The 22,949-nt window shown below is 43.9% G+C and overlaps 5 protein-coding genes across 6 annotated transcripts; 2 read left to right on the top strand and 3 right to left on the bottom strand.

The window, feature by feature from the left end:
* Positions 1-830: 830 nt before the first annotated feature.
* LOC133782497 (polyubiquitin-like) lies at positions 831-3,308 on the top strand. 2 transcript variants are annotated; one of them, XM_062221813.1, is made up of 2 exons: positions 831-1,092; positions 1,736-3,308. In XM_062221813.1, exons 1-2 carry the CDS (start codon positions 1,006-1,008, stop codon positions 3,107-3,109), a joined length of 1,461 nt encoding a protein of 486 aa, XP_062077797.1. In that variant the 5' UTR covers positions 831-1,005; the 3' UTR covers positions 3,110-3,308. The 2 variants fall into 2 exon arrangements, with proteins under 2 accessions (XP_062077797.1, XP_062077798.1); XM_062221814.1 differs by having other exon boundaries at positions 976-1,092; positions 1,683-3,308.
* An 806-nt stretch (positions 3,309-4,114) lies between these two features.
* Positions 4,115-4,591, bottom strand: LOC133785423 (2S seed storage albumin protein-like). The gene has a single exon (XM_062224663.1). The coding sequence runs from the start codon at positions 4,589-4,591 to the stop codon at positions 4,115-4,117; it is 477 nt and encodes a 158-aa protein (XP_062080647.1).
* A 5,587-nt stretch (positions 4,592-10,178) lies between these two features.
* On the top strand, positions 10,179-11,657 carry LOC133782496 (uncharacterized). Its single transcript, XM_062221812.1, has 3 exons — positions 10,179-10,287; positions 10,399-10,871; positions 10,970-11,657. Exons 1-3 carry the CDS (start codon positions 10,251-10,253, stop codon positions 11,039-11,041), a joined length of 582 nt encoding a protein of 193 aa, XP_062077796.1. The 5' UTR covers positions 10,179-10,250; the 3' UTR covers positions 11,042-11,657.
* A 9,073-nt stretch (positions 11,658-20,730) lies between these two features.
* LOC133784181 (uncharacterized) lies at positions 20,731-21,372 on the bottom strand. The gene is made up of 2 exons (XM_062223644.1): positions 21,274-21,372; positions 20,731-21,188 (listed from the first exon to the last, which is right to left on the bottom strand). Exons 1-2 carry the CDS (start codon positions 21,283-21,285, stop codon positions 20,829-20,831), a joined length of 372 nt encoding a protein of 123 aa, XP_062079628.1. The 5' UTR covers positions 21,286-21,372; the 3' UTR covers positions 20,731-20,828.
* Positions 21,373-21,643: 271 nt separating this feature from the next.
* On the bottom strand, positions 21,644-22,644 carry LOC133785422 (uncharacterized). Its single transcript, XM_062224662.1, has 5 exons — positions 22,432-22,644; positions 22,248-22,340; positions 22,047-22,157; positions 21,855-21,953; positions 21,644-21,661 (listed from the first exon to the last, which is right to left on the bottom strand). Exons 1-5 carry the CDS (start codon positions 22,609-22,611, stop codon positions 21,644-21,646), a joined length of 501 nt encoding a protein of 166 aa, XP_062080646.1. The 5' UTR covers positions 22,612-22,644.
* Positions 22,645-22,949: the final 305 nt, after the last annotated feature.

Here is a 22,949-nt window from a genome sequence, read left to right as displayed (position 1 = left end):
GGCGCCAATTGTTGTGGCAACAATTTGTCTTTCTTTATCTGGAAGTAAAAACCCAACGATGAATGAAAACTTGCTTATACTCCGGTGATGAAATTTGCCTTTGACTCGTCGGGATCACCTGTAAGAAAAACACTCCGATGCTTAAGTCAGTTCCAAGTTCCATCCCTTTCTCCTCTCAAAATCTCATTATTTATAGGATGAAAAGTACAAAGCAGTCAGTTGGTTCAAGCGAACCCTGGAAATGGGGAAAGAGAATAACTGAATTTCCCTAAAAAAATACCGACTTTTAAAATGTCTCGCTCAGGGGTCAGAGGCGCGGATTGCCTCTGACCCACAGCTTCTGCCTTTGGAACCTCTCTTTGTCAAACGCTCCGTTTTGAATATTTGATAAATGAGGCAAGTGTTTTCGGGCCGAACATTTTGGGTCCAACAGAAAGATATAAAATACATATAAAATATTACAAAAATATATACAAATTTAATTTGGGTCCTGTCAGGACGGGAAGTGCTAACCCGTCTCCATCCTATTTAATATTTGAGGATTGAAAGTTATCTCCGTTCCCGTTCCCGTTCCCATTCTGTTCCCCATTTAGATGGGTATTCCCAGCACCATTAGGGGCGGGTCCCAAGCTGGAGCGTGCTAAAGGATAATGCCGTCAATCTAACGCCGCGTACTTCTAATTTAACGTCTACCAACCCCACCACATCCACGAAGCTTACCATATTTCACTTTCGCTATTCCTCACTCTCGGTGATGCTCGGAACATAAATACTAATCGTAATTTCTTCTATTTTCTTACCGACAGACAGCCCGTGATTACACATGCGCGCGTTGTTTACAGATAACAACAGACATTTGCTTTAATTATCCACTAAACGACGGGAAAGCCCATCGATTAGCCCAAACGAAATATCATTGGGTGTGGGCCAAGAAATCAACACGTGTCATATTCTTGTTCGATACGCGGTAAGGTTCTCGATTAAGTCGGCAACCGGTTCTATATAATGAGTCCCCATGAGAACGCTTCTTCATCAACCTACACAGAAACTTTCTCTCATCAATTTCGAAGTCTTTCTTTTCTTTCTCTCAAGGTATGTAAAATTTTCTTTTCCATCCTTTTATTGATTACTATTTTTCTAGATTTTGGGGTTTCCGCTCTTGATTAGGTTATCACGTTCTTTCCTGAATTTTTATTTTTCGGGGGAATATTTGATTAATTGTTTTACTGATAATTAACCCTAATTTGATTTCGATCATTGTTTTGTATAAACCTTTTTGTTTGTTACTGCTAAAGAATTTTTTTATGTTTAACTAAAGTCAATATATTCCAGACTAGTTTATATTATATTACAAATTTATATAATATATATTTATAGAGAGAGAGAGAGAGAGAGAGAGATCTGGATGTTGGTGTTTCGATTATGAATTTTTTCGATTTTGGTAGGATTTCACACACTAAATTATCCTCAATTTAAACTATGTGTTGTTTGTTGCTGGATATTGATTTTAGATTCTGATATGAATTTTTTTCTATTTTATTTTAGATGAGAATCAAGGATCTTGTTCGTCGAGTCCTCTAAATTTGCCTTCTTTTGTGTTTTATCTCGATAATTTTTTATTATTTTTTTAATTGTATTTGGATTCCCTTGCTATTTATTTAATAAACCAATAATATTTGTAGGTCGGTTTCATCTGCAATTGGTTTCATTAAAATCTTGTTTTCTGCCCACACAGATGCAGATCTTTGTGAAAACTCTTACCGGAAAAACTATCACCCTTGAGGTGGAAAGCTCCGACACCATCGATAATGTCAAGGCCAAGATCCAAGACAAGGAGGGTATCCCTCCAGACCAGCAAAGGCTGATCTTTGCTGGCAAGCAGCTTGAAGATGGTCGCACCCTTGCTGATTACAACATTCAGAAAGAGTCCACTCTTCATTTGGTGCTCCGTCTCCGTGGTGGCATGCAAATCTTTGTCAAAACCCTTACTGGAAAAACCATCACCTTGGAGGTCGAAAGCTCCGACACAATTGACAACGTCAAGGCCAAGATTCAAGACAAGGAAGGTATCCCACCAGACCAGCAGAGATTGATTTTCGCTGGCAAGCAGCTTGAGGACGGCCGTACTCTTGCCGATTACAACATCCAGAAAGAATCCACCCTTCACTTGGTACTCCGTCTCCGTGGTGGTATGCAAATTTTTGTTAAGACACTCACCGGGAAAACCATCACCCTTGAGGTGGAAAACTCAGATACCATTGACAATGTCAAGGCCAAGATTCAGGACAAGGAGGGTATTCCCCCAGACCAGCAGAGGTTGATCTTCGCTGGTAAGCAACTCGAGGATGGCCGGACCCTTGCCGATTATAACATTCAGAAAGAATCCACCCTTCACTTGGTTCTCCGTCTCCGTGGTGGCATGCAAATTTTTGTGAAGACCCTTACCGGGAAAACCATTACTTTGGAAGTCGAAAGTTCCGATACTATTGACAATGTGAAAGCTAAGATCCAGGACAAGGAGGGTATCCCGCCTGACCAGCAAAGGCTCATTTTTGCTGGCAAGCAGCTCGAGGATGGACGAACCTTGGCCGACTATAACATCCAGAAGGAGTCGACCCTTCACTTGGTGTTGCGTCTCCGTGGTGGGATGCAAATCTTTGTGAAGACCTTGACTGGGAAAACCATCACCCTTGAAGTTGAAAGCTCGGATACCATCGACAATGTTAAGGCGAAGATCCAAGATAAGGAGGGTATCCCCCCAGACCAGCAGCGGTTGATCTTTGCTGGCAAGCAGCTTGAGGACGGGAGGACCCTTGCTGACTACAACATCCAGAAGGAGTCCACTCTACACTTGGTACTGCGTCTGCGTGGGGGCATGCAAATTTTTGTCAAGACCTTGACTGGGAAGACTATTACCTTGGAGGTTGAGAGCTCAGACACAATTGATAATGTGAAGGCCAAGATTCAGGACAAGGAGGGCATTCCTCCAGACCAGCAGAGGCTTATTTTCGCTGGTAAGCAGCTGGAGGATGGGAGGACCCTGGCGGACTACAATATCCAGAAGGAGTCTACCCTGCACCTTGTCCTTCGTCTCCGAGGTGGATTTTAAGTCGTTGGTTATGGTGATTTGTGGTCCAATTTGCTCGTTTTTCCGTCATCTTTGTTTCGTGTTGGCTCGTTTAGTCTGGTTGCCATTAGTGACCTTTAAATAAATTGGAAAAACTGTGTGTGCTTTTAGTAATTGTTTTTTATGGTTTCGTACAATTTGAAGCGGCTAATATGCCATTATGAACATTCTATTATGTAAATGATCCTTGTGTCCTTTATTTTCCGTTTACGTGTATGCTTCTCTCTATGTATGTGCTGTTATGTTAGCTTCACTTGTGGACCGTCATTGAATTGCTGGATCATTTTTATTAATAGCATCCATAATGTCTACGCTACCGTGTTCTGTATTTTCAAGTCCGTTTGGTTGTGAAAGTGATTTGGCGATAATTCCGATGTAGTTTTTGTTTTTCTTTGTTAATTCACTTTTGAATTGTTGTATGCGTCTGAAGATTACGCATACGTATTGCGATGTAATGTTAGTGCCTAAAGTTGTGGTGGGAGGGAAAGAAACTAGGTGGTCGAGTATCTCCAACTATAGTTACAGTTCAAAAAATTTGGGTTGGTGATATAATATGATTGGAGAGCGAGTTAGGCGAGTTGAAGATATTATACTCCCTATACCGGAGATGTGTCCTGTTTTGGTTAGCCCCGTGACAGCGTCGAAAGACAGACCCCAACTTAGATCTCTGTCCTTTGGCACGTAAGAGTCGTTGATTTTTCTTATTCTCCTGGTTTTGGTTATTATCAACTGTAAAAGTAAGGACTTTCCTTTGGTATCTATTTCTCTTTTAGCAGTTCGTAATCTATCTTCGCAATTATGATAAACTTTTATGATCTACTTACTCTTGCGACTTTATTAGACAACCATATAGCGTCCCTTGAGGTAACTCTCGTTACCATACAATGCTAAACTATCTCTAAAACGAAACCGGTCCTATCTTTTATTAATTTAAAGGTCCTAATTTTCTACCGGCTCTGAAAACCTGAAACAACCACCAATGCACAACTAGAACAAGTCTACTCGCACATCGCACTGCTGGGGTCCAGACCCGCATACTCTAGGCAAGTTTTGGGCTCTCTGAACCATCTGCTGCAACCGCTCACCGCTGAGCTGCTGCCCCTGCTGCCGCCTCTGCTGCCTCATTATGTGAGTCATGGCCTCACACTGGCACTGCTGGTCCATCCGTTTCAGTTGATTGCAGCACTGCTGGAGTTCCTGCGTCTGAGATGAGCTGATGTAATTCTCGGCTTCGTTATTGAACTCGAGCACTCCGTACTGACCTCGGCCCTCCCTTATGTACTGCTGGCACTGCCTCAAGTTCTGGCGCCGGATCTGCTCCTCGCAGCGCTGGTAGGGTTCTGGGTTCTCGGATTCGATCTCCACGGTTGTTATGGTTGTCCGGTGAGCCCTGACGGAGGTGTTGACGACAAAGAGAACTGCCACAAGAAGACCCGCTGCTGCTAGGATTGTGAGCCTTGTCATTGTTAGGTAGAATAGAACGATATAACTAGTTTGTGTTGTGATTTGAAGTGGCAGAGATGTGTATTTAAGCTTATTCAGGCCTTTGCATGTTTGGTACGTGGAGAAGAGAATTTGATTGTTGTCTAAGCTGGGATAAACCACGTAAGAGTAATTTTGATAATCATGTAGTTGGCATTGTAGTGCTTCTGTTTGTCTGTGATGAAAGCCAGAAATTTTCTACTTGTCTATGTGAGGAGGCAATACGTGCTATGTGGTTAGCTCAGTTTAAATTTGCCAAGTGGTTCTTGGCATGCAAATGCTTCTAATTATGTTTATTTATTTTATTCAACTTCCACTGATTTTTGTTTATACTTTTCCAAGTAAATATGAGCTTTTTACTTTGTTTATCAATAAAAGAAGATATATGGTTAATGTTTCATTTAGTCAAATAAGAGCTTAGTGAAAAGTATAACAATTTTGAAGGGATGAGTCCTTTTTAGATTAACTAATTGCTGCTAGGTGGAACATAGCCTTATTAGAAAGTTTTTTAATAAGATTTAGCTAGCTAGTTTTTGTATGATTTATTCTCTTCTACAACTAATAAATGAACCATATATTAATCTTCAATACTTTGCTAGCATATTATAATTAGGGTTTATACTATTTTGGATTTGTGTTTTATCTTATTATCTGTCTGAATCCCGTAATTTAATAAATTATTTTGTGGACACTGTATTTTGTAAAATATGATTCAAATAGATCCTTAAACTCAATTTTGATTAATAAAAAAATAGAATATAACAATATAGTTGTCAGACATAATAGTTGTTTTTTTGTTCTAAGTTGTTAGTTTGATGAATTATTTGTGATTTTAATTCAATTTTTTTAATCAAACTCAGGTTTAGGGATCTTTTGTAACAATTTTACAAAACACAGGTTCAAACATATAATGAGACAAACACACATGAGACAAACACACATGGTCCAAAATAGAATAATCCCTTATAATTATGTATATTTTTTTTTATTGATATCACAAGCTTGCTATATTCCTAGTTACAACCAATTGGACAATTATGAATTAGTGCGACGGATAACAATATTATTTAAAATTAGCAAAGTACCAGAAAATATTTTGTATGAAATGTTCTTCACCTTAAGGCAAGTGAGGCTAATAAAAAAAGACTTCTTTTCAAATATTAATCTCTTTTTTTAATTTAAAAATCTTCTTCATTTCCAATACAATCAGCAAGTTTTAAAATTATACAATTGTTTAATTTATAAAGTTAACTTTAAATTTTGGTCTAAGGCCCTAAAACCTTGGCCGAAGGATTTGTAACTGTGTTGCTTCTGCAATTTCTTTTTAAAATTATGCTTTTACTTGGTTATCGTTCTTTCATGTGAAGCATAAAATAACATTTGATTAAAACATCCTGTAAACTTAGTTACATATCTTTTGTTTAGGGCTAATATAGATCTTCATTTTTTTTTCAAATTCTCTCCAAATTTTTTGGCTCACTAATTAATCTCTAAGAATATAACTATATTGTCAAGATACAGAAGAAAAATTAAGGAGATTAAAAATAGGACAAATGACATATGATAAGTAAAATAGTTTTAAATAAAAGAAGCAAGAAATACTTGTGGAATCAAAAGTTACTACTAATTAAGTCGAATAAACTTCATTCAAGAGAGTTCAACAACCCCATAAAACATCGCTATAGCATAGCATAGCAGAGCATAAAATAGTAGAATATTTTCAAATAGAAAACTCTTTGGTACGATGACCTACATATAATATAGGTGCTGCTATAGTGCACCCGATTCATGTTTTTAGTATTTGAAGAATTTTAGGTTTTTATATGCTTGTGCTTTAAATAATTGGAATATATGGTATGAGAGCCATATTTCATCCTATCCTACCGATGAGTCTCTATTTTTGATCATGACAAACGAAACATCATCTTCTAGTTCTACAAGCTCTAGTGCTCCTATTATATCGCCCTTGTCACTTACTCCTTCTCAATCTTTCTGCAAGTCCACAGCCAACAAACTTGACTTCCATTATGAACTATTATTTGTTTTAGAAGAAAACAAGATTACCAATAACAACCTTCCTTTGATTAGCCCATACCAGATTTTTCCAAAATCTATTACTCCTTTTACCCGGTGCATTAAAGCCCTTATCAAACCCTCCTACAAAGCCCTAAAAGAATATATCCAAGCTTCTAAATTTAGTGAGTGTCAATTGAGACCTATTCCTGAGGTCCAATTCGTTACTTTACAAAACCCTCATGAATTTATTCCCCAGTGGATTGAGCAAGGATTCACCCATATTCATTTTGGTGCCATACTTTTAGCTATTTCCCTTCATGGCAGAAAATGCCTTCCAATCGATTGCCGAATGGGTATGCTAGACACGCGAATGAGGAAATACCAATGTTGACGCGGTTCTTCGCCAACAGGTAATTAAGAAAATAAGAGGAAGGGATTAGTGCTTATGTTGAACCGAAATAGATGAATGATCTTTGTAAATGGAATGGTGACACAATCACATTTTTTAGGTGGTTCAAAGGTTAAAATCCTTCTACTCCACTAGTCAATATTATTGCTATATGCTTGGTATTCTTTTATAGGGTATTTCTTACACAATAGAATCCCACCTCTTGCAACTCCCAGGGTCTCCATATTTATAGGAGAGGGCACCTAGGAGTTGGTAAGAAGGTCATCCCGTGACCTTCTTACTTGTCATGTCAATTCTGTGACATTCATGATTAATTCATAAAACCTGACACATGAAGTGTGGTCTAATCAATAGGTAAGGGGGATAATGGGCCGCACGGCCCAACCCAGTCATGGGTGCCAGAATACGTACGTTCATGTTGCGTGTTCGAGAAGTCAGGGGTATATCAGACACGTGATATCTCATATATGCACGTTTACCTTGCGTGGTTTACTTTATAAAAGATCATAGCCTCCAACTCTAGCTTGTACAACGAGCTGGATGCTTCCCTCGACCTGTGGCCTTCAGAGTCCAGACTCAGTCCTTAAGGTTACCTCGAGCTAAGGAGGTAGGATCTTACGATGGCAGCTCCGGTCTTGGGGATGTCCACGTGGTAGACATGATTAGGCCGTGTCTCAGCCCGCTAACAGCCCGTGGGAAAATCAGGGCGTACATTTACCCCCCAATCCCCTGCTCGTGGTACACGACGTCGCATAGGGCCACAGTAGGGGCTTTTAGGCTTCCCCATGAACTCTTCATATTCCACATTTTACGCAGGTGCCGAATACGTGGAACATCGTGGTTGGTGACGGTACGTCTTCCGAGAACCGCATTAAATGGCCTAGCCTATACTCAGCCGTCGTTTCGTCTTTCGAGTGGAGGGCCTTGGATCCCACATCAAGGCAATCCAACGGCCCTCCTCATGTGGCCCTTCACGTATATAAAAGGGGTGGCCACCCGTTCATTTGAAAATTTTCAGAATTTTTCTTCTTCTTCTCTCTTCTTCATCTTCAAAAAGAAAAAACCTCTTCTTTCCGGCCGCCATTCCTAGCACTCCAGAAGTTCAGGTGCAAGGGCTCCCTTGAAGCTTTGGAATCAACCACTCCGACGAAGCCCCAACCCAGGTGATCCCTTCATCCTCTTCTCAACCAGAACACTCTGTAAGTCTCCTGACTGTGCATGTTTTGAAATTATTTTTCACTGTAGCCTAGGTAAATATTTACTGTAGCTGCATGCAATGTTCCGTTGGTTTTTTGTGGGCATGAAGGGTGAAAGCCTTTTAGGTTAGGGTATCGTTTGCAGTAGAAAACCATTCAAGAGCATTGTTTATAGGGTGCGTTTTCTGGGGAAATTTTCTGGGTAGGATTTTAGGTATGCTGGTTTAAAGTATCCAGTACTTTGGGTGCAAAACCGGGTAGCTTAGGGGACACGCTTCACAGGCGGTTTTGCACCTCTCACCTACCGAAACTTTCCTTCCAAGGCAAATTTCTATCCTGACCCTCCTGACACACGAATTCCGAGTAATCGGGGATCTGTTGAGAGCACAGACGCGTGTTTGAAGAACCGCGTGGTCTCACTCTCCACGGGCTGGGCTTACCTCAGCTCGTGCCAATGAAACACATTCAGATTCTTCTCCATTTTTAGGTCGCCTTTTTCTAAAATTTCTTCTTTTTGTTTGCTAGGCGACCAGATGGGACCCAAGAAGAACGCTCCCAAGAAGTCCGTAGGCAGCTCGTCCTCCCAACAAAACAAGGGAAAGGAGGTGATGGCTGAATCCTCGATTCCCAGCTTCGGGCCAGCAGTGGAATGGGAGCTCGAGGTGGCTCCCAGAGCGTTCTTCGAGGCGGAGAAGATCGTCTCGAAGATCACTGACCAGGCGAGGGTAAACAAAATATTCCTCTCCCATAACATCGAGCTGGGGAGAGGAATCATGATTGCCCGACCTCCCCTAGAAGGCGAGCGGAGCTGCGCGCCGCTTGATGAGGTGTTCTCGGCCTGGAGCGACGAACATTTCAAGGCGGGGGCCTTCCCCCCGCTAAACCAGTACTTCGCCGATTTCCTCAACTACGTGAGGTTGGCCCCATTCCAGCTCCCCCCCAACTCTTATCGTTTGTTGGCGGGGTTAAGATACCTGTTCTTGAAACAGGAGTGGGAGGTCCCCACTCCTGCAGACATTCTGTATTTCTTCTGCCTCAAGGCTAGCTTGGAGCAGCGGGGGCGAGGTGACGGGTTCTATTACTTAACCCGGTTCCCCAACACGGCTGCGGTCATCGAGCTACCCAGCCACCCCAACGACTTCAAAGACCAATTCTTTATGTCGACGGGGTTCCAAAACTGCGAGCTGCACTACTTCAACCGTCCTCGTAAGTGCCTTTCAACCTTAGCTCGTAAGTTAAGTATCGATTAGCTCCCCCTGTATCCATTTCCGACTTAGATTAATTCTGCAGCTATCTTCGCGAGGACAGAGAAGTCTGTGATCCTCGGGAGCCAGTACGAGACACTGGTGGGCTTGCCCCCCAGTGAAAAGGACTATCGCCAGCTCGTGATAGATGAGACGATGCTGGCCTGCAAGCTGATCTCCCCAGGCCAGACTCTGAACCTAAGGAGGCCTCGGGTGCCTCCCCCAGCTCGCGACATGAGGCCTATCCTCGTGGAGGAGGTCGCGGGGGACGAGGATGAGGAGGACGAGGTGCCCCTCGTGAGGACGAGGAAGTGGGCGTTGGAGGTTTCCCAAAGAACGGACGAGGAGAGGATCTGGTCTGGAGCAGCTGCGGGTCCCTCCGACCAAGGTAACCCATATATGTTTAGGACCTTAGATAGGGCCACTGCAGACCCTCGGCTAGCTAGGTTCAATCCCAAACAGATCGTCCAACGCCATCGAAGTTACCCAGACTTTGATGAAACCCTGCTCCATTGCGTCGACCAGCTCGTGCTGGATTACGAAAGTAGTCGCCCTAGGGGTACCATAGTCGTAGACAACACCCTAGCCTTTAGGTCAGTCCTATTCGAGGAGTATGGGACTAACCTTCGGTCATGGCCATCACTCTGGGAGGGTGTCGTAGCTCCGGGTCTTAGGAAATACGTAGAAGAGTCTAGTCCTGAGACAGCCTCGGATCCAGAGCCCGCGCCAGCTCGAGAAATAATTGTCTTAGATTCCCCGCAGAAGCTCCGGGGCCGATGGTCGTAACCATAGATTCCTCTTCTAGCTCGGGGGGTAGGATTCCTTTTAGTATATATATATACTTGAGTTTCGCCTTTTTTGCCCTTCGTTTTTATTTTTGCATGACTGCTTACTGACATATTGATGTTGTCTTCGTTTTACCAGAGGAGATGTCTCAGCCCGGGGAAAAGAATCTGCGAGCTATGTTCACCGGAGGGAACTCCTCAGCTGGGGCCTCTGGGCCCAAAATGAAGAATCTCCGGGTGGCAAAGAAAGCCGCTGGGACCCCAACCAAGTCCCCTGCAAAGGGGAAAGAGCCGCCCCCAGCTGCCCAGGTCGAGGAAACTACACCTCTTACTGTAGTGGAGAACATGCCCCCACCCCCTCCGCGAGCTCCGGCCTTTGTCCGGGACACAGGGGCGGAGCTCGGGACCTCGGCAACTGCGCCCCCCGAGGTACGTATCCCGGTGGACCCCCAGGACCTGGAGAAGATTCTAGATGTCTTTCGAGGGACGGTGTATGAGACGGCGAGCTACGCCGTCAGCCACTTCAACCGCTTCAACGAGAGGGAGCTGCGGGCCATCGAAACCAGGAGCCCGGTGGGCGTAATGGAGTTGTCATTGGGCATGGCCCTAACGGTAAGCTGACTTTACCCTTCTATGATTTTTGATTATTATGCCTTGCCCTGTTTTTCCTCTTTTTTTTTTCTAAGGCAGTTACCTCTTTGTTTTTGCAGAGTGTCTTGGCCCTTCACCGGAGCATAGCCAGGGCCAAGGCCCAGCTCGAGGATATGAGGGGCAAGCATTAGACGGCCTTGGCCGCCCATCAGACTTCCTTGCAGACGGCTCAACAGAAGGAAAGGGAAGCCAAGGATGCCCTGGTGGCCGCGCAGGCCGAGCTGGCTGAAGCCCGTCCTAAGCTCCAAGAGGTCGATGCCACCAAAGCCGCCCTCGCCGCTACGCGGGCAGAGCTAGACACTGCGAAGGCTGGACCGAGGAGGCCAAGGCCGCCCTGGAAGCCGAGAAGGCAGCCTCCAGCTCCGCCATGGAGGACATGCTTTACCATTGCTGGGTCTACAACCCAGACGGTGATTTCTCCTTCTTGGGAGCGGACGTCTGGGAGCCCTTGCTGGAGGGGTTTAAAGCTCGCCTTCAGAAAGAGGCACCTTCTGAGACCGGGGAAGTCTCCGTCGTAGCCGAGCAGGAGGACGAGACGGTGACTTCCACGGGGCAGCCTGGTGGAGCTTAGGGCCTTTCCATTTCGATTTACTTCCTTTTGCCTTTACGCATTTTAGTTACTATTTTGAAAAACTTAGTTTGCGTTAATTTTTATCAATATCTCATGCTCTTTAAGAAGAACAACGATCAATCAATTTAAATTAACTTCTAAGTTTTGTGACCTGGTTATGTCCAGGGACTTAGTTTGAAAACTTAGTTCACGTTAACTTTTATCAATATCTCGTGCTCTTTAAGAAAAACAATGATCAATCGATTTAAATTAACTTCTAAGTTTTATGACCTGGTTATGTCCAGGAACTTAGTTTGAAAACTTAGTTCGCGTTAACTTTTATCAATATCTCGTGCTCTTTAAGAAAAACAACGATCAATTGATTTAAATTAACTTCTAAGTTTTATGACCTGGTTATGTCCAGGAACTTAGTTTGAAAACTTAGTTCGCGTTAATTTTTATCAATATCTCGTGCTCTTTAAGAAAAACAACGATCAATTGATTTAAATTAACTTCTAAGTTTTATGACCTGGTTATATCCAGGAACTTAGTTTGAAAACTTAGTTCGCATTAATTTTGATCAATATCTCGTGCTCTTTAAGAAAAACAACGATCAATCGATTTAAATTAACTTCTAAGTTTTAAGGCGACCTGGTTAAATCCAGGATAGGACTTAGTTCGCGTTAATCCTTTATTAATATCTCGCATTTTTTTAAGAAAAACAACGATCAATCGATTTGAATTAACTTCTAAGTCTTTAAGGTGACCTGGTTATATCCAGGTACCATATGCCCCCCAAGTAACTAGGAAAGGGTCTTTCGTGGTTGCTTTAGATTACACTTGTAAACATGTACAATCATAAACGAAAAGTTAATTCTCATTGCTTAATACATAAAAAATGGCCTTTTAGGCCTTACAAGGGGGGTCAATGATAATATCTCTTCAAATGGATGGCGTTCCAAGTCCGTGGGACTGCCCCTCCATCGAGCCGAGCTAATTTGTAAGTTCCTTCTTTAATGACCTCAATGATTTGATATGGCCCTTCCCAGTTCGGTCCCAATACTCCATCTTTGGGATCCTTACCGGCTAAGAAAACCCTCCTGAGGACCAGGTCGCCAATGCTAAAGGCGCGCTTTTTGACTTTTGAGTTGAAATAACGAGTGATTTTTTGCTGGTAATGTGCGAGCTGGAGTTGCGAATCTTCTCGTCTTTCGCCAACCAAGTCAAGGGAAGCGCAAAGTAGCTCGTGGTTGCGATCCTGGTCATATGCCTGGACCCTATGCGAAAGTATCTTAATCTTTACAGGGAGGACTGCCTCACTCCCAAAGGTCAGGGAGAAAGGAGTATGACCCGTAGGAGTCCGATGCGAGGTCCGGTATGCCCACAGAACCTGGGGGAGCTGTTATGGCCAGACTCCCTTGGCTTCGTCTAGTCTCTTTTTAAGGCTCACCTTCAACGTCTTGTTGATGACCTCGACCTGGCCATTCACCTGGGGATAGGCCACGGAGGAGAAGCTTTTCACAATTCCGTACCTTTCACAAAACTCGGTGAATAGGTCGCTGTCGAACTGAGTCCCATTATCGGAAACGATCTTCTTGGGCAGCCCAAATCGGCAGATAATGCTCTTAACCACGAAGTCGAGGACTTTTTTGGAAGTTATCGTCGCCAAAGGTTCTGCCTCAGCCCACTTCATAAAGTAGTCGATGGCCACCACGGCGTAGCGGACCCTGCCTTTTCCAGTAGGGAGGGCGCTAACCAAGTCGATCCCCCAAACTAAAAATGGCCAGGGGGAAGAGATCATCTTCCGCTCGACTAGGGGAGCCTGGGCAACTGTGGCGAACCGTTGGCACTTGTCACACTTCTTGACCTACGAGATCGAGTCCTTGGACAGAGTGGGCCAGTAATATCCTTGTCTTAAGACCTTTAGAGCCAAGCTTTGCCCCCCAGTGTGATCCCCGCAAAAACCCTCATGCACTTCTTGCAAGATGGCCTTTGCTTCGCCTGGAAGAACACATCGTAGGAGAGGTAGGGAGTGCCCACGTCGGTACAGCACCCCGTCTACCATCGTATACCTTGGGGCCTGGTACAGTACCCACCGCGCATCATTACGCCCTTCAGGTAGCTTTCCCTCGGTGAGATACTCAAGGATGGGGGTCATCCAGGTCGGCCTAGCGTCGATCATCTCGACCTCCGTCCTGACTTCTTCTATACTTGGTTTCTCCAAGAATTCTACGGGAACTAACCCCAAAAGCCTCCGTTTCCCCGGAGGTGGCGAGCTTGGCAAGAGCGTCTGCGTTAGCGTTGTGCTCCCGAGGTATCTGCTCGATTGAGCCTCGCCCAAACGCAGACAGCTCAACTTTTACCTTCGCTAGGTAGGTAGCCATCTTGGGTCCTCGTGCTTGATATTCACCCAGAACCTGGTTCACCATGAGCTGGGAGTCACTGAAGCACTGGACGGAGCTCACCTTCAGCTCCTGGGCTATCCTTAGCCCGGCCAGTAAAGCTTCGTATTCGGCCTCGTTGTTGGAGGCTTTGAATCCAAATCTCAGCGCCGAGTGGAATCTATGTCCCTCAGGGGATATCAAAATGATTCCAGCCTAGGAGCCGTTCTTGTTGGATGATCCATCCACGAAGATCTTCCACGACGCCTGGGACGAGGTGAGCTGGGGTGAGCCTTCTACAGGGTCCTCCCGGAATCCTGTGCACTCTGCCACAAAATCGGCTAGGGCCTGACTTTTTATAGCAGTTCGTGGGGTGTATAGAATCTCGAACTGACTGAGTTCGATAGCCCACTTTAACAGACGTCCCGATGCTTCAGGTTTTTGCAAAACCTGCCTTAAAGGATGATCGGTCATGACGTGTATTGAGTGGGACTGGAAGTACGGCCTGAGCTTTCGGGAGGCTGTGATAAGGCAGAACGCCAATTTTTCCATCAAAGGGTATCAGGATTCAGCTCCGAGAAGTCTCTTGCTGATGTAATAGACAGGTTTCTGAACTCGGTCTTCTTCTCGGACTAATACGACACTAGCTGCATCCTCTGTGACAGCTAGGTAGAGAAAAAGGGGCTCTCCTTCTTTTGGTTTGGATAATATGGGTGGCTCGGCCAGATGTGCCTTCAGGTCGAGGAAAGCGCTTTCGCACTCTTCTATCCATTCGAACTTCTTATTTCCTCGGAGCAGGTTGTAGAATGGCAAGCACTTATCGGTGGATTTTGAAATAAACCGATTGAGGGCTGCCACCCTTCCTGTCAGGCCTTGGACGTCTTTGCACGACCTGGGTGAGGGAAGCTCGAGTAATGATCTGATCTTGTTGGGGTTTGCCATGATTCCTCGGGTATTGACGATGAAACCTAGGAATTTTCCCGATGCGACTCCAAAAGTGCACTTCTGTGGATTAAGCCTCATGCCATACTCCCGTAGTATCTTGAAGCACTCCTCCAGGTCGGAAACATGGTTATCGGCAGTCTTTGACTTGACTAGCATGTCATCAACATACATTTCCATGTTCTTCCCAATCTGGTTTGCGAACATTCTATTTACTAACCTTTGGTACGTAGCACCGACGTTCTTCAGCCCGAATGGCATGACCTTGTAACAATAAACGTTAGTCGGGGTCATGAAGCTGGTGTGCTCCTGGTCCACCGGATTCATGGCGATCTGATTGTAGCCTGAGTAATCGTCCATAAAGGACATGAGCTCATGCCCCGCTGTGGCATCCACCAATTGGTCAATCCTTGGCAAGGGAAAACAATCTTTGGGGCAGGCTTTATTCAGGTCGGAGAATTCGATGCAGGTCCGCCACTTCCTGTTGGGCTTCGGGACCAGCACGGGGTTGGCAACCCAAATCGGAAACTTGGCTTCACGGATAAAGCCGCATTTCTTGAGCCGGGCTACTTCTTCCTCTAAGGCCTCAGCCTGGGTTGTTCCCAGGCGCCTTTGCTTCTGGGACTTTGTAGGAACGCTTTTATCCAGATGAAGGGTGTGCATGATGACACTCGGGCTGATTCCTACCATGTCCTCGTGTGACCACGGAAACACATCCAGGTTATCTTGTAGAAATCTGATCAGCTCCGCCTTCCTCTTGTTACAGAGGTTTTTCTCGAGCTTGACCATCCGTGAAGGGTTCTGCGGATCGATGTTTACTTCCTCGAGCTCCTCAATAGCCTGGAGCTCGGATTTGTCCTCACCTATTCGGGGGTCAATATCCTCACTTAAGACGATATTTTCCCCTTCGGCGCTCTGAGGTTTTTCAATCTCAGGATCAGCTAAGGGTTCCTGAGATTCCTCTCCACCACCTTGGATGGCCATTGCTAGCTGCCTGGGTTTTGATTTTCCCTTCATGGAAATGCTGTAGCATTCCCGGGTAGCGAGCTGATTGCCACGGACCGTGCATACTCCCGTGGAAGTAGGAAATTTCATCGCAAGGTGGCGAACGGATGTGACGGCCTCAAAACTATGAGTGTGGGTCGGCCCAAAATTGCGTTGTATGCAGCGGAGCAGTCGATGACCATGAACTCGAGGAGTTTGGAGACTGTCCGAGGTTCTTCTCCTAAGGTGATCACCAGCTCGATAGTCCCTATAGCCGCTGATCCTTCTCCCGAAAAACCATACAGCATCATGGAGGTCGCCTTCAGCTCGGTGACAGTTAGACCCATCTTCTCAAGTGTGGACCGGAATAGAAGGTTTACCGAGCTCCCATTATCGATCAGCACCCTCCTAACCTTCCGATTAGCGAGCTGAACTGCTACGACCAGAGGGTCGTTATGAGGGAACTGGACATGGCCCGCATCTTCTTTCGTAAAAATGATTGGTTGCCTCTCCAATCGCTGCTGCTTTGGCAGACGCTGCTCCGGGATGAACTCTACTCCATTATACGCCTTGAGTTCATTTACGTACCTCTTCTGGGCACCCCTGCTCGCCCCAGCTAAATGCGAACCTCCAGAGATCGTGGATATCTCTCCTCCTATCACGGGAGGAGGGACATCTTGATCTATCCGAGACCCGGGCTGACTGACCGGGATTTCTGGAGCAGGTCGACTTGCTGGAACCCTGTTCCGCGCGTACTGAGCTAAGGGGCCGGCTCTGATGAGAGTTTCGATCTCATCTTTCAAATGCCTAAAATCATCAGTATTGTGGCCAACGTCGTTGTGAAAACGGCAAAACTTGGAGGTGTCTCTCTTCCCCTTTTGGTGCTTCAACGGCTCTGGCCTCTTCCAGGGGAGGCGAGTAGAGTTAGCTAGGAAGATGTTCTCCCTAGAGTGGGTGAGCTCTGCATAAGTCGCGTAGACGGGCTTAAACTTGTCTACAGACTTATTCTTCTTTGGGTTGTGCTGGCTGCCCTCGTCGTTCCCCTTTCTTTTGCCTCTGCCGAATTGGTTATTCTGTGTAACGTTCTGGGTCGCTGTCACGACCTCCGTTCCCACTCCAGCGGGCTGCTCAGGGACCTGGCTGGTTCCTGCAGCTGAGGCTTCGGCCTCCTCCAAGTTGATCCATTTCTGGGCCCTATTCAGGAACTCGTTCACTGAGCTAACTCCCTTCATTTTTATATCCTTCCAGAGTCCCCCTCCGACGAGGATTCCAGTCCTCAAGGCCATGGGCTTGGAGCTGTCATCCGCGTCTTTGGCATGAGCAGCGACGTTTGCGAACCTGCTTAGGTAAGCCTTCAGAGGCTCGTCGGGTTGCTGCCTCACGTTAGCTAGAGAGTCGGCCTTGATGTGGGCAGCCTGGGAGGCTCAGAATGCCCTTTTGAAGTCAGCCGAGAAAGTTTTCCAAGAGTTGATTGATTGTATTTTGCTTTGCTTGAACCACTGCCTGGCTGGTCCAGTCAGTGTGGAGGGAAATATCAGACACCTCAGCTCAGGGCCAATGTTGTGGGCCATCATCAGGGTGTTGAACATCCCCAGATGATCCGACGGGTCTCCATCTCCGTTGAATTTGGACAGGTGTGGCATACGGAAACCGGGTGGGTATGCCGTTGCTACTATGCTGGGGGAGAAGAGCTCCAGCTCGTCCCCCGAATCATATTCATCTTTATCTTTCTCCGACAGGAGCTTCCTCATTAGCTCCTCCATCTGAGCCAGGCGCTCAAGGGTTTTGTCCTGATTTCCTTGGTTATTCCGGGGCTGGTCAACAACTCCGGATCCACTGCGTACATTTGGTGGGTTATTGCCCTTCCTATCTTGAGATAGGTTATTTGGGGCGTTCCCACCGTTACCCACCTCGGACAGATCTCCCCCTGAGTGAGCATTGCTGCCACCTACTGGTTCCCCCCTATGAGAGTTTAGGCGATCTCGCAGGTCGCCCCCTGGGTGGTTTGAGGACTTTGTACCGAGCTTAAATGTTCACGCAGGTCTCTACCAGAAAGGTCACTCTGGCGATTGCCGGTCCAGTAGCTCCTGTTAGAGAAGCTCGGAGTCCTCCTTTGGGGGTGAGGATCCGGGCTCTCTCTCGGCGCCCTGCTGCGTTGGGAAGGTCCTGCGGACGGCGGGTTTCTCCTGCTACTTCCGTAGGCTGGAATATCTCGGATGGGCCGAGGACGAGACGGATATCTTATTGGAGACGAAGGATGCCTGACCAGAGATGCAATCCTGGTTCCGTCAGGGCGGATCAAGTTAGGTGGGGGCCTTTCGGCCCTGCCAACCTGCGGGTCCCGCGCTTGGCGATCTGGACGAGGCACAGGACGTCTGGTGGGGATGGGCTGATGCTGTGAGCCCTCCCCGGATCTCCTTCTGGAATTTTCTCGAGCTCTCCTGGGCGCACTCGAGGCTGGTTGGGAGCTGGGAGTTGAAGTTTGGACCGAACGACTATACTGTTGTTCAGCTCTAGGCATTTCTTCAAAGTTTGCCTCTCGACGGTGCGATGAGGGAATAGAGTTGGCTGTCGGAGGTCTGTCCGAGCGGCTAGGCCTAGAGCGATTACCCTGGCGGGACTTATGAGTCTCGCCTTGCCTCTTTCCGACGTTAGCGTCGGTTGTAAGAGGGGGTAGTCGGGCCAACACCTCCTTAATTTGCTGATTAGCTTTCGCTAGTTGGCTCCTCAGCTTAGCGTTTTCCATCTCTACCACAGTGTAAAAATATGGGTTTGGATTAGGTGGCCGGGGCGCCGAACTTCCAGTGTCATCTTGGCCCACCGCGTGTTTGCCCGGCCGTTGTTGGACCTCAGGAATTTGTTCACCGGGGATGGCGATATGATGAGCCTCCTGCCCATCATGCTATTCCGTCTCGTTACCGTATCTGGATCGAGTGGTCACCATAGTGGATGTTTGCGATAGCACCAATCTGACTAGCTCTCAATGAAAGCACCAAACTGTTGACGCGGTTCTTCGCTAACAGGTAATTAAGAAAATAAGAGGAAGGGATTAGTGCTTATGTTGAACCGAAATAGATGAATGATCTTTGTAAATGGAATGGTGACACAATCACGTTTTTTAGGTGGTTGAAAGGTTAAAATCCTTCTACTCCACCAGTCAATATTATTGCTATATGCTTGGTATTCTTTTACAGGGTATTTCTTACACAATAAAATCCCACCCCTTGCAACTCCCAGGGTCTCCATATTTATAGGAGAGGGCACCTGGGAGTTGGTAAGAAGGTCATCTCGTGACCTTCTTACCTGTCATGTTAATTCTGTGACATTTATGCACAACAAGGAAAAAGGGCTTTTACTTCGGTTTTTAAGCTTGATTTACTTCGGTTTTCGCTAAAATTCGCAACCGAAGTAGTTCGGAGCGAAGTAAAAACTAGCTAAAAACCGAAGTAGAATCCCCACTTTCTACTTCGGTTTTTACTTAATAACCGAAGTAGAAAGTGTATATACGCTAGCATCCTGGGCACTTTCTACTTCGGTTTTTAGGTAAAACCGAAGTAGAAAGTGGGGATTCTACTTCGGTTTTTAGGTAAAACCGAAGTAAAATGTACACTTTCTACTTCGGTTTTACCTAAGAACCGAAGTAAAAGGGGACTTTCTACTTCGGTTCTTAGGTAAAACCGAAGTAGAAAGTGTACATTTTACTTCGGTTTTACCTAAAAACTGAAGTAGAAAGTGCCCGCATTTTTTATTTAATATATGTTTCTAATTATTTTTAAATGGATGGTTTCTATTTTTATATAAATATATATATATTTTGGCCTGATTTTATTTAATTGATCTAATTAATATTTTTTTTTGGCCTAATTATTTTTCAACAATTTAATTATATAATATTACAATTATATATATTTTTACAATTGAAATTGGTTAAGAAATTTTTTTGAATAAATATATGATAACTTTTATTAATTAAAAATGTTGTACATAAACATATAAAATACAAGTACTTAAGTAAGATAACTAGCCTTAACATTAATACATTTACATAGCCTTAACATTAATACATTTACAAAATACTAAACTTACAACTAAACAAAAATAGGCTTACTGATAAATGTATGGTATCAATTTGGCTAACCATTCGTGTTGGATTGGAAAGAGGTCTGCAATCTCACAATATTGCGTCTTCCCACCAAACTGTAAAATTAATAAATATAAATTAATTTCATAGATTATCGATAGCAAATAAATTATAAAAAATGAACTTACTTTTTCTTTTAGGGTAGTCATTGCATTTGATGCCCGTACAAGATCTCTAATGTACTTCAAGACATAAAAACCACATTCATGACTTTGTGGTTGTCTTGGACATGTAACATTGAATATCTTTGTGGGATTGCCGAGTAATGCATTGGAAGAAGCTCTATAATATGCACTATTTAAAAAGAAAATTATTAAAAAAAGTTATTAAAATGTAGTAACATGTAATATTTGTTGCATATTAAGAAATATTTTAAAAAATTTAAAACTTACCTCATTATCATTGAATCAATTTCTTCTGGACGTTTGTGTGATTTCAATGGATCTAAGAACACGATTTTTCCTTTTGGCATAGCAATCACCAACATCCAATGTTCCCTAAAATAAGAAGCGTATGTTAAGTAAAATAATTAAATTTTTAATATATGACTAATCAAATAAAATTTTTTTACACTATTTCTTACCGTATGTTCCAAGGTATAAAGTAAAGTTGACCAACTCTATCCATGGTCATCAACCAATTCGCCAAGTCAATGGTTGATCGCTCTACATCGTTAACATTATTAATGCTAAGACGTTCAATGTCATAAAACTTGCAATAGACACGCTGATTTGGAAATAGAGACTCCCAAATGCATCTGCAAAATTTTCTTTAGTGTTAAATATTTTGAAAAATTTCGGCAGAGTTTCCCCTATAAATAGGACTTCCCAAACCTGTAAACATTCAATGTCTATGAAAATTTTCAACAGATCACAGAGCAGTACTCATAACTGATTCTAAATTCCTATCATTCCAAAGAATTAGTTTAAGGGATACCTTAATCCGAATATCATTGCTGAGCCTCCAATCATATGCAAGGTAGCAACTTGTTCCACATCCTCTGAAGTTAGGAATATTGACTCGCGATTCATGAATGTTGGGTCCACTGGAATGGAGACGACTGAGTTTATTCCCTTAACTCTGCAAAATTCTCTCACCATAAACTGAAGGCTAACATGGATGCGATTCATGATGTGATCGGCAAATGGTTGGCCTTCGGTCAGAGTGTTTTCTGGATTGATGTGAGACCCAGCTGATGACAGATGCGGGCTAGTCATAGGAGGTTTTGACATATCCTTGGATGAACTTTTTGACATAGGAGGTTTCTTTCTTAGAGGACCCTACACAACATCAAGTTAAAATAATATTAAAATACTGGACCAACAAATATTTTAATAGGTAACAAATTAAAGAATTCGTTTATACCTGGTCAGTCATAATTAAATCTTTTGGCCAAGGAAGAAATGTGTCATAAGTATCTCGAACATATTGTATCTCCCCAACAGAACATGAGATTTCAGCATCCTCTTGTAACATTTTGGTGACTCGCACCCTCGCATATTCGTCTGTCAGTTGGACACCATGAATAGTCAGTGGACCCACCCCATCAATGATAACACCCTCTGCCACCACATTATGAATATTATCCGAACAAAGTAACACATCCTGCATGTACGGTGTGTCATCCTGCATGTGCGGTGTGTGGTATTCTTCGTCGCTCTGCTCGTCATCATTGTCGTGTTCATCCATATCATCTAACCCACCTGCTTGTTTAGCTTTTTCCTCCTCTAAAGCTTTAAGTTCTTCTTTGAGCCTCGCAATTTTTGCATCTTTCTTACTAACAACATCAGCCATTTCTGTTGCTATTTTTGGTTTTCTTCCAAAGACGGACGAAATCTTCGCAAACGACCTACAATAATCAACCAAATTTATTTTAAAACTAAAATATTATAGAATTAAGTTAAATGCAACAAATAAAAAATAATATCATACCCAAGTGCTCTAACACGCCCTGGGTGCTCAGGTGTCCCTAAAGCTTGCGTTAATATGTCATTCCGACCCTTTGCAATGATTTCTCCACTACTAACTTTTTCTTTCAGCTCATTCTGTGGAAAAAACCAGTGGTCACTTATATTAGTGACTTATAAGAACTTTATCATTCCTAAATTACTTTAAAATACTTGCTTGAAACCACTTACAATTCTTGCTTCAATTTGTTTGTCCAAATCTGTAACAAGAACCTTCCTCTTTTCTCGTGCTCTTATCCATACTTGGTACCGTTCTACATCTGCCACACCTAGTTCAGTTTTCTACAACATACAACAATTAATTAAAGTTGGTGAGTGCAATATTCTTCATAACAAGTTGACAGTTATAAAATAGTGATGCGAATTACTTACCAGGTCCTCTCTAACATTGGCAAGCCCTCTACGAGATGTACGATGCCTCGAAGTATATTTGAGAGATCTTTCACGTTGTGCTTCCCGCAAAGCCTACATTAAATAGGTAACAATAAGTTTTTAAGCAATTATTAGTATTTCAAAACTAATAAATCATATACATAATAGATATACACAATAGTACCATAAACTCAGGAGATAAACGGTGGCTAACAAATGTCCTCCAATCTTCTAGGTCAAGTTCTGGATATTTCTTAGGAAGGATTTGGAGTTCATCTATCAGACCGTCTTCTGCCAAAGGGTAGATGTAGTCACTAGTGATGTTGGTCTTAAAATCTCTCATCATTCTTCCCGCACTTTTCATTAATTCTGGTTTCCAATTTTCTGGAATGTTAAAGGCACCCTGAAATAGAAAGAAAATGATTAATGAAATGCAAAGTAATTCATGAAAATGATCAATATATTAAAGTAATTAAAATATTCATAAAATATTTTCTTACATATACATCCTCCCATATTCTATTCTTCAATTCTTGTGGGACTTGTCTCCAATCCTTATAATTGAGAGAGACCGTTCTCCTAGTTTTAACTCCAAGGTACGATTGCATCTCACTATATGCTTTCCCTATAGGTTGACCTTTATCATTAAACTGAATATTTCTCTTTATTCCCTTAGCTTTTTGATTATTGATATTGTTCTTC

This window comes from Humulus lupulus, chromosome 6 (assembly GCF_963169125.1).
Source record: "Humulus lupulus chromosome 6, drHumLupu1.1, whole genome shotgun sequence".
Taxonomy (NCBI): domain Eukaryota; kingdom Viridiplantae; phylum Streptophyta; class Magnoliopsida; order Rosales; family Cannabaceae; genus Humulus; species Humulus lupulus.
This window is presented reverse-complemented; position numbering and strand designations above follow the sequence as displayed.

Coding starts and splice junctions, on each gene's coding strand:
- LOC133782497 (XM_062221813.1), top strand. CDS start 1,006: ATGAGTCCCCATGAGAACGCTTCTTCATCAACCTACACAGAAACTTTC. Junction 1,093..1,735: donor TTTCTTTTCTTTCTCTCAAG/GTATGTAAAATT, acceptor CTGCCCACACAG/ATGCAGATCTTTGTGAAAAC.
- LOC133785422 (XM_062224662.1), bottom strand. CDS start 22,611: ATGAAAAGTGCGGGAAGAATGATGAGAGATTTTAAGACCAACATCACT. Junction 22,341..22,431: donor GTTTATCTCCTGAGTTTATG/GTACTATTGTGT, acceptor TATTTAATGTAG/GCTTTGCGGGAAGCACAACG. Junction 21,954..22,046: donor AACAAATTGAAGCAAGAATT/GTAAGTGGTTTC, acceptor TTTTTTCCACAG/AATGAGCTGAAAGAAAAAGT.
- LOC133782496 (XM_062221812.1), top strand. CDS start 10,251: ATGGTCGTAACCATAGATTCCTCTTCTAGCTCGGGGG. Junction 10,288..10,398: donor TTCCTCTTCTAGCTCGGGGG/GTAGGATTCCTT, acceptor TCGTTTTACCAG/AGGAGATGTCTCAGCCCGGG. Junction 10,872..10,969: donor CATTGGGCATGGCCCTAACG/GTAAGCTGACTT, acceptor TTGTTTTTGCAG/AGTGTCTTGGCCCTTCACCG.
- LOC133785423 (XM_062224663.1), bottom strand. CDS start 4,591: ATGACAAGGCTCACAATCCTAGCAGCAGCGGGTCTTCTTGTGGCAGTT.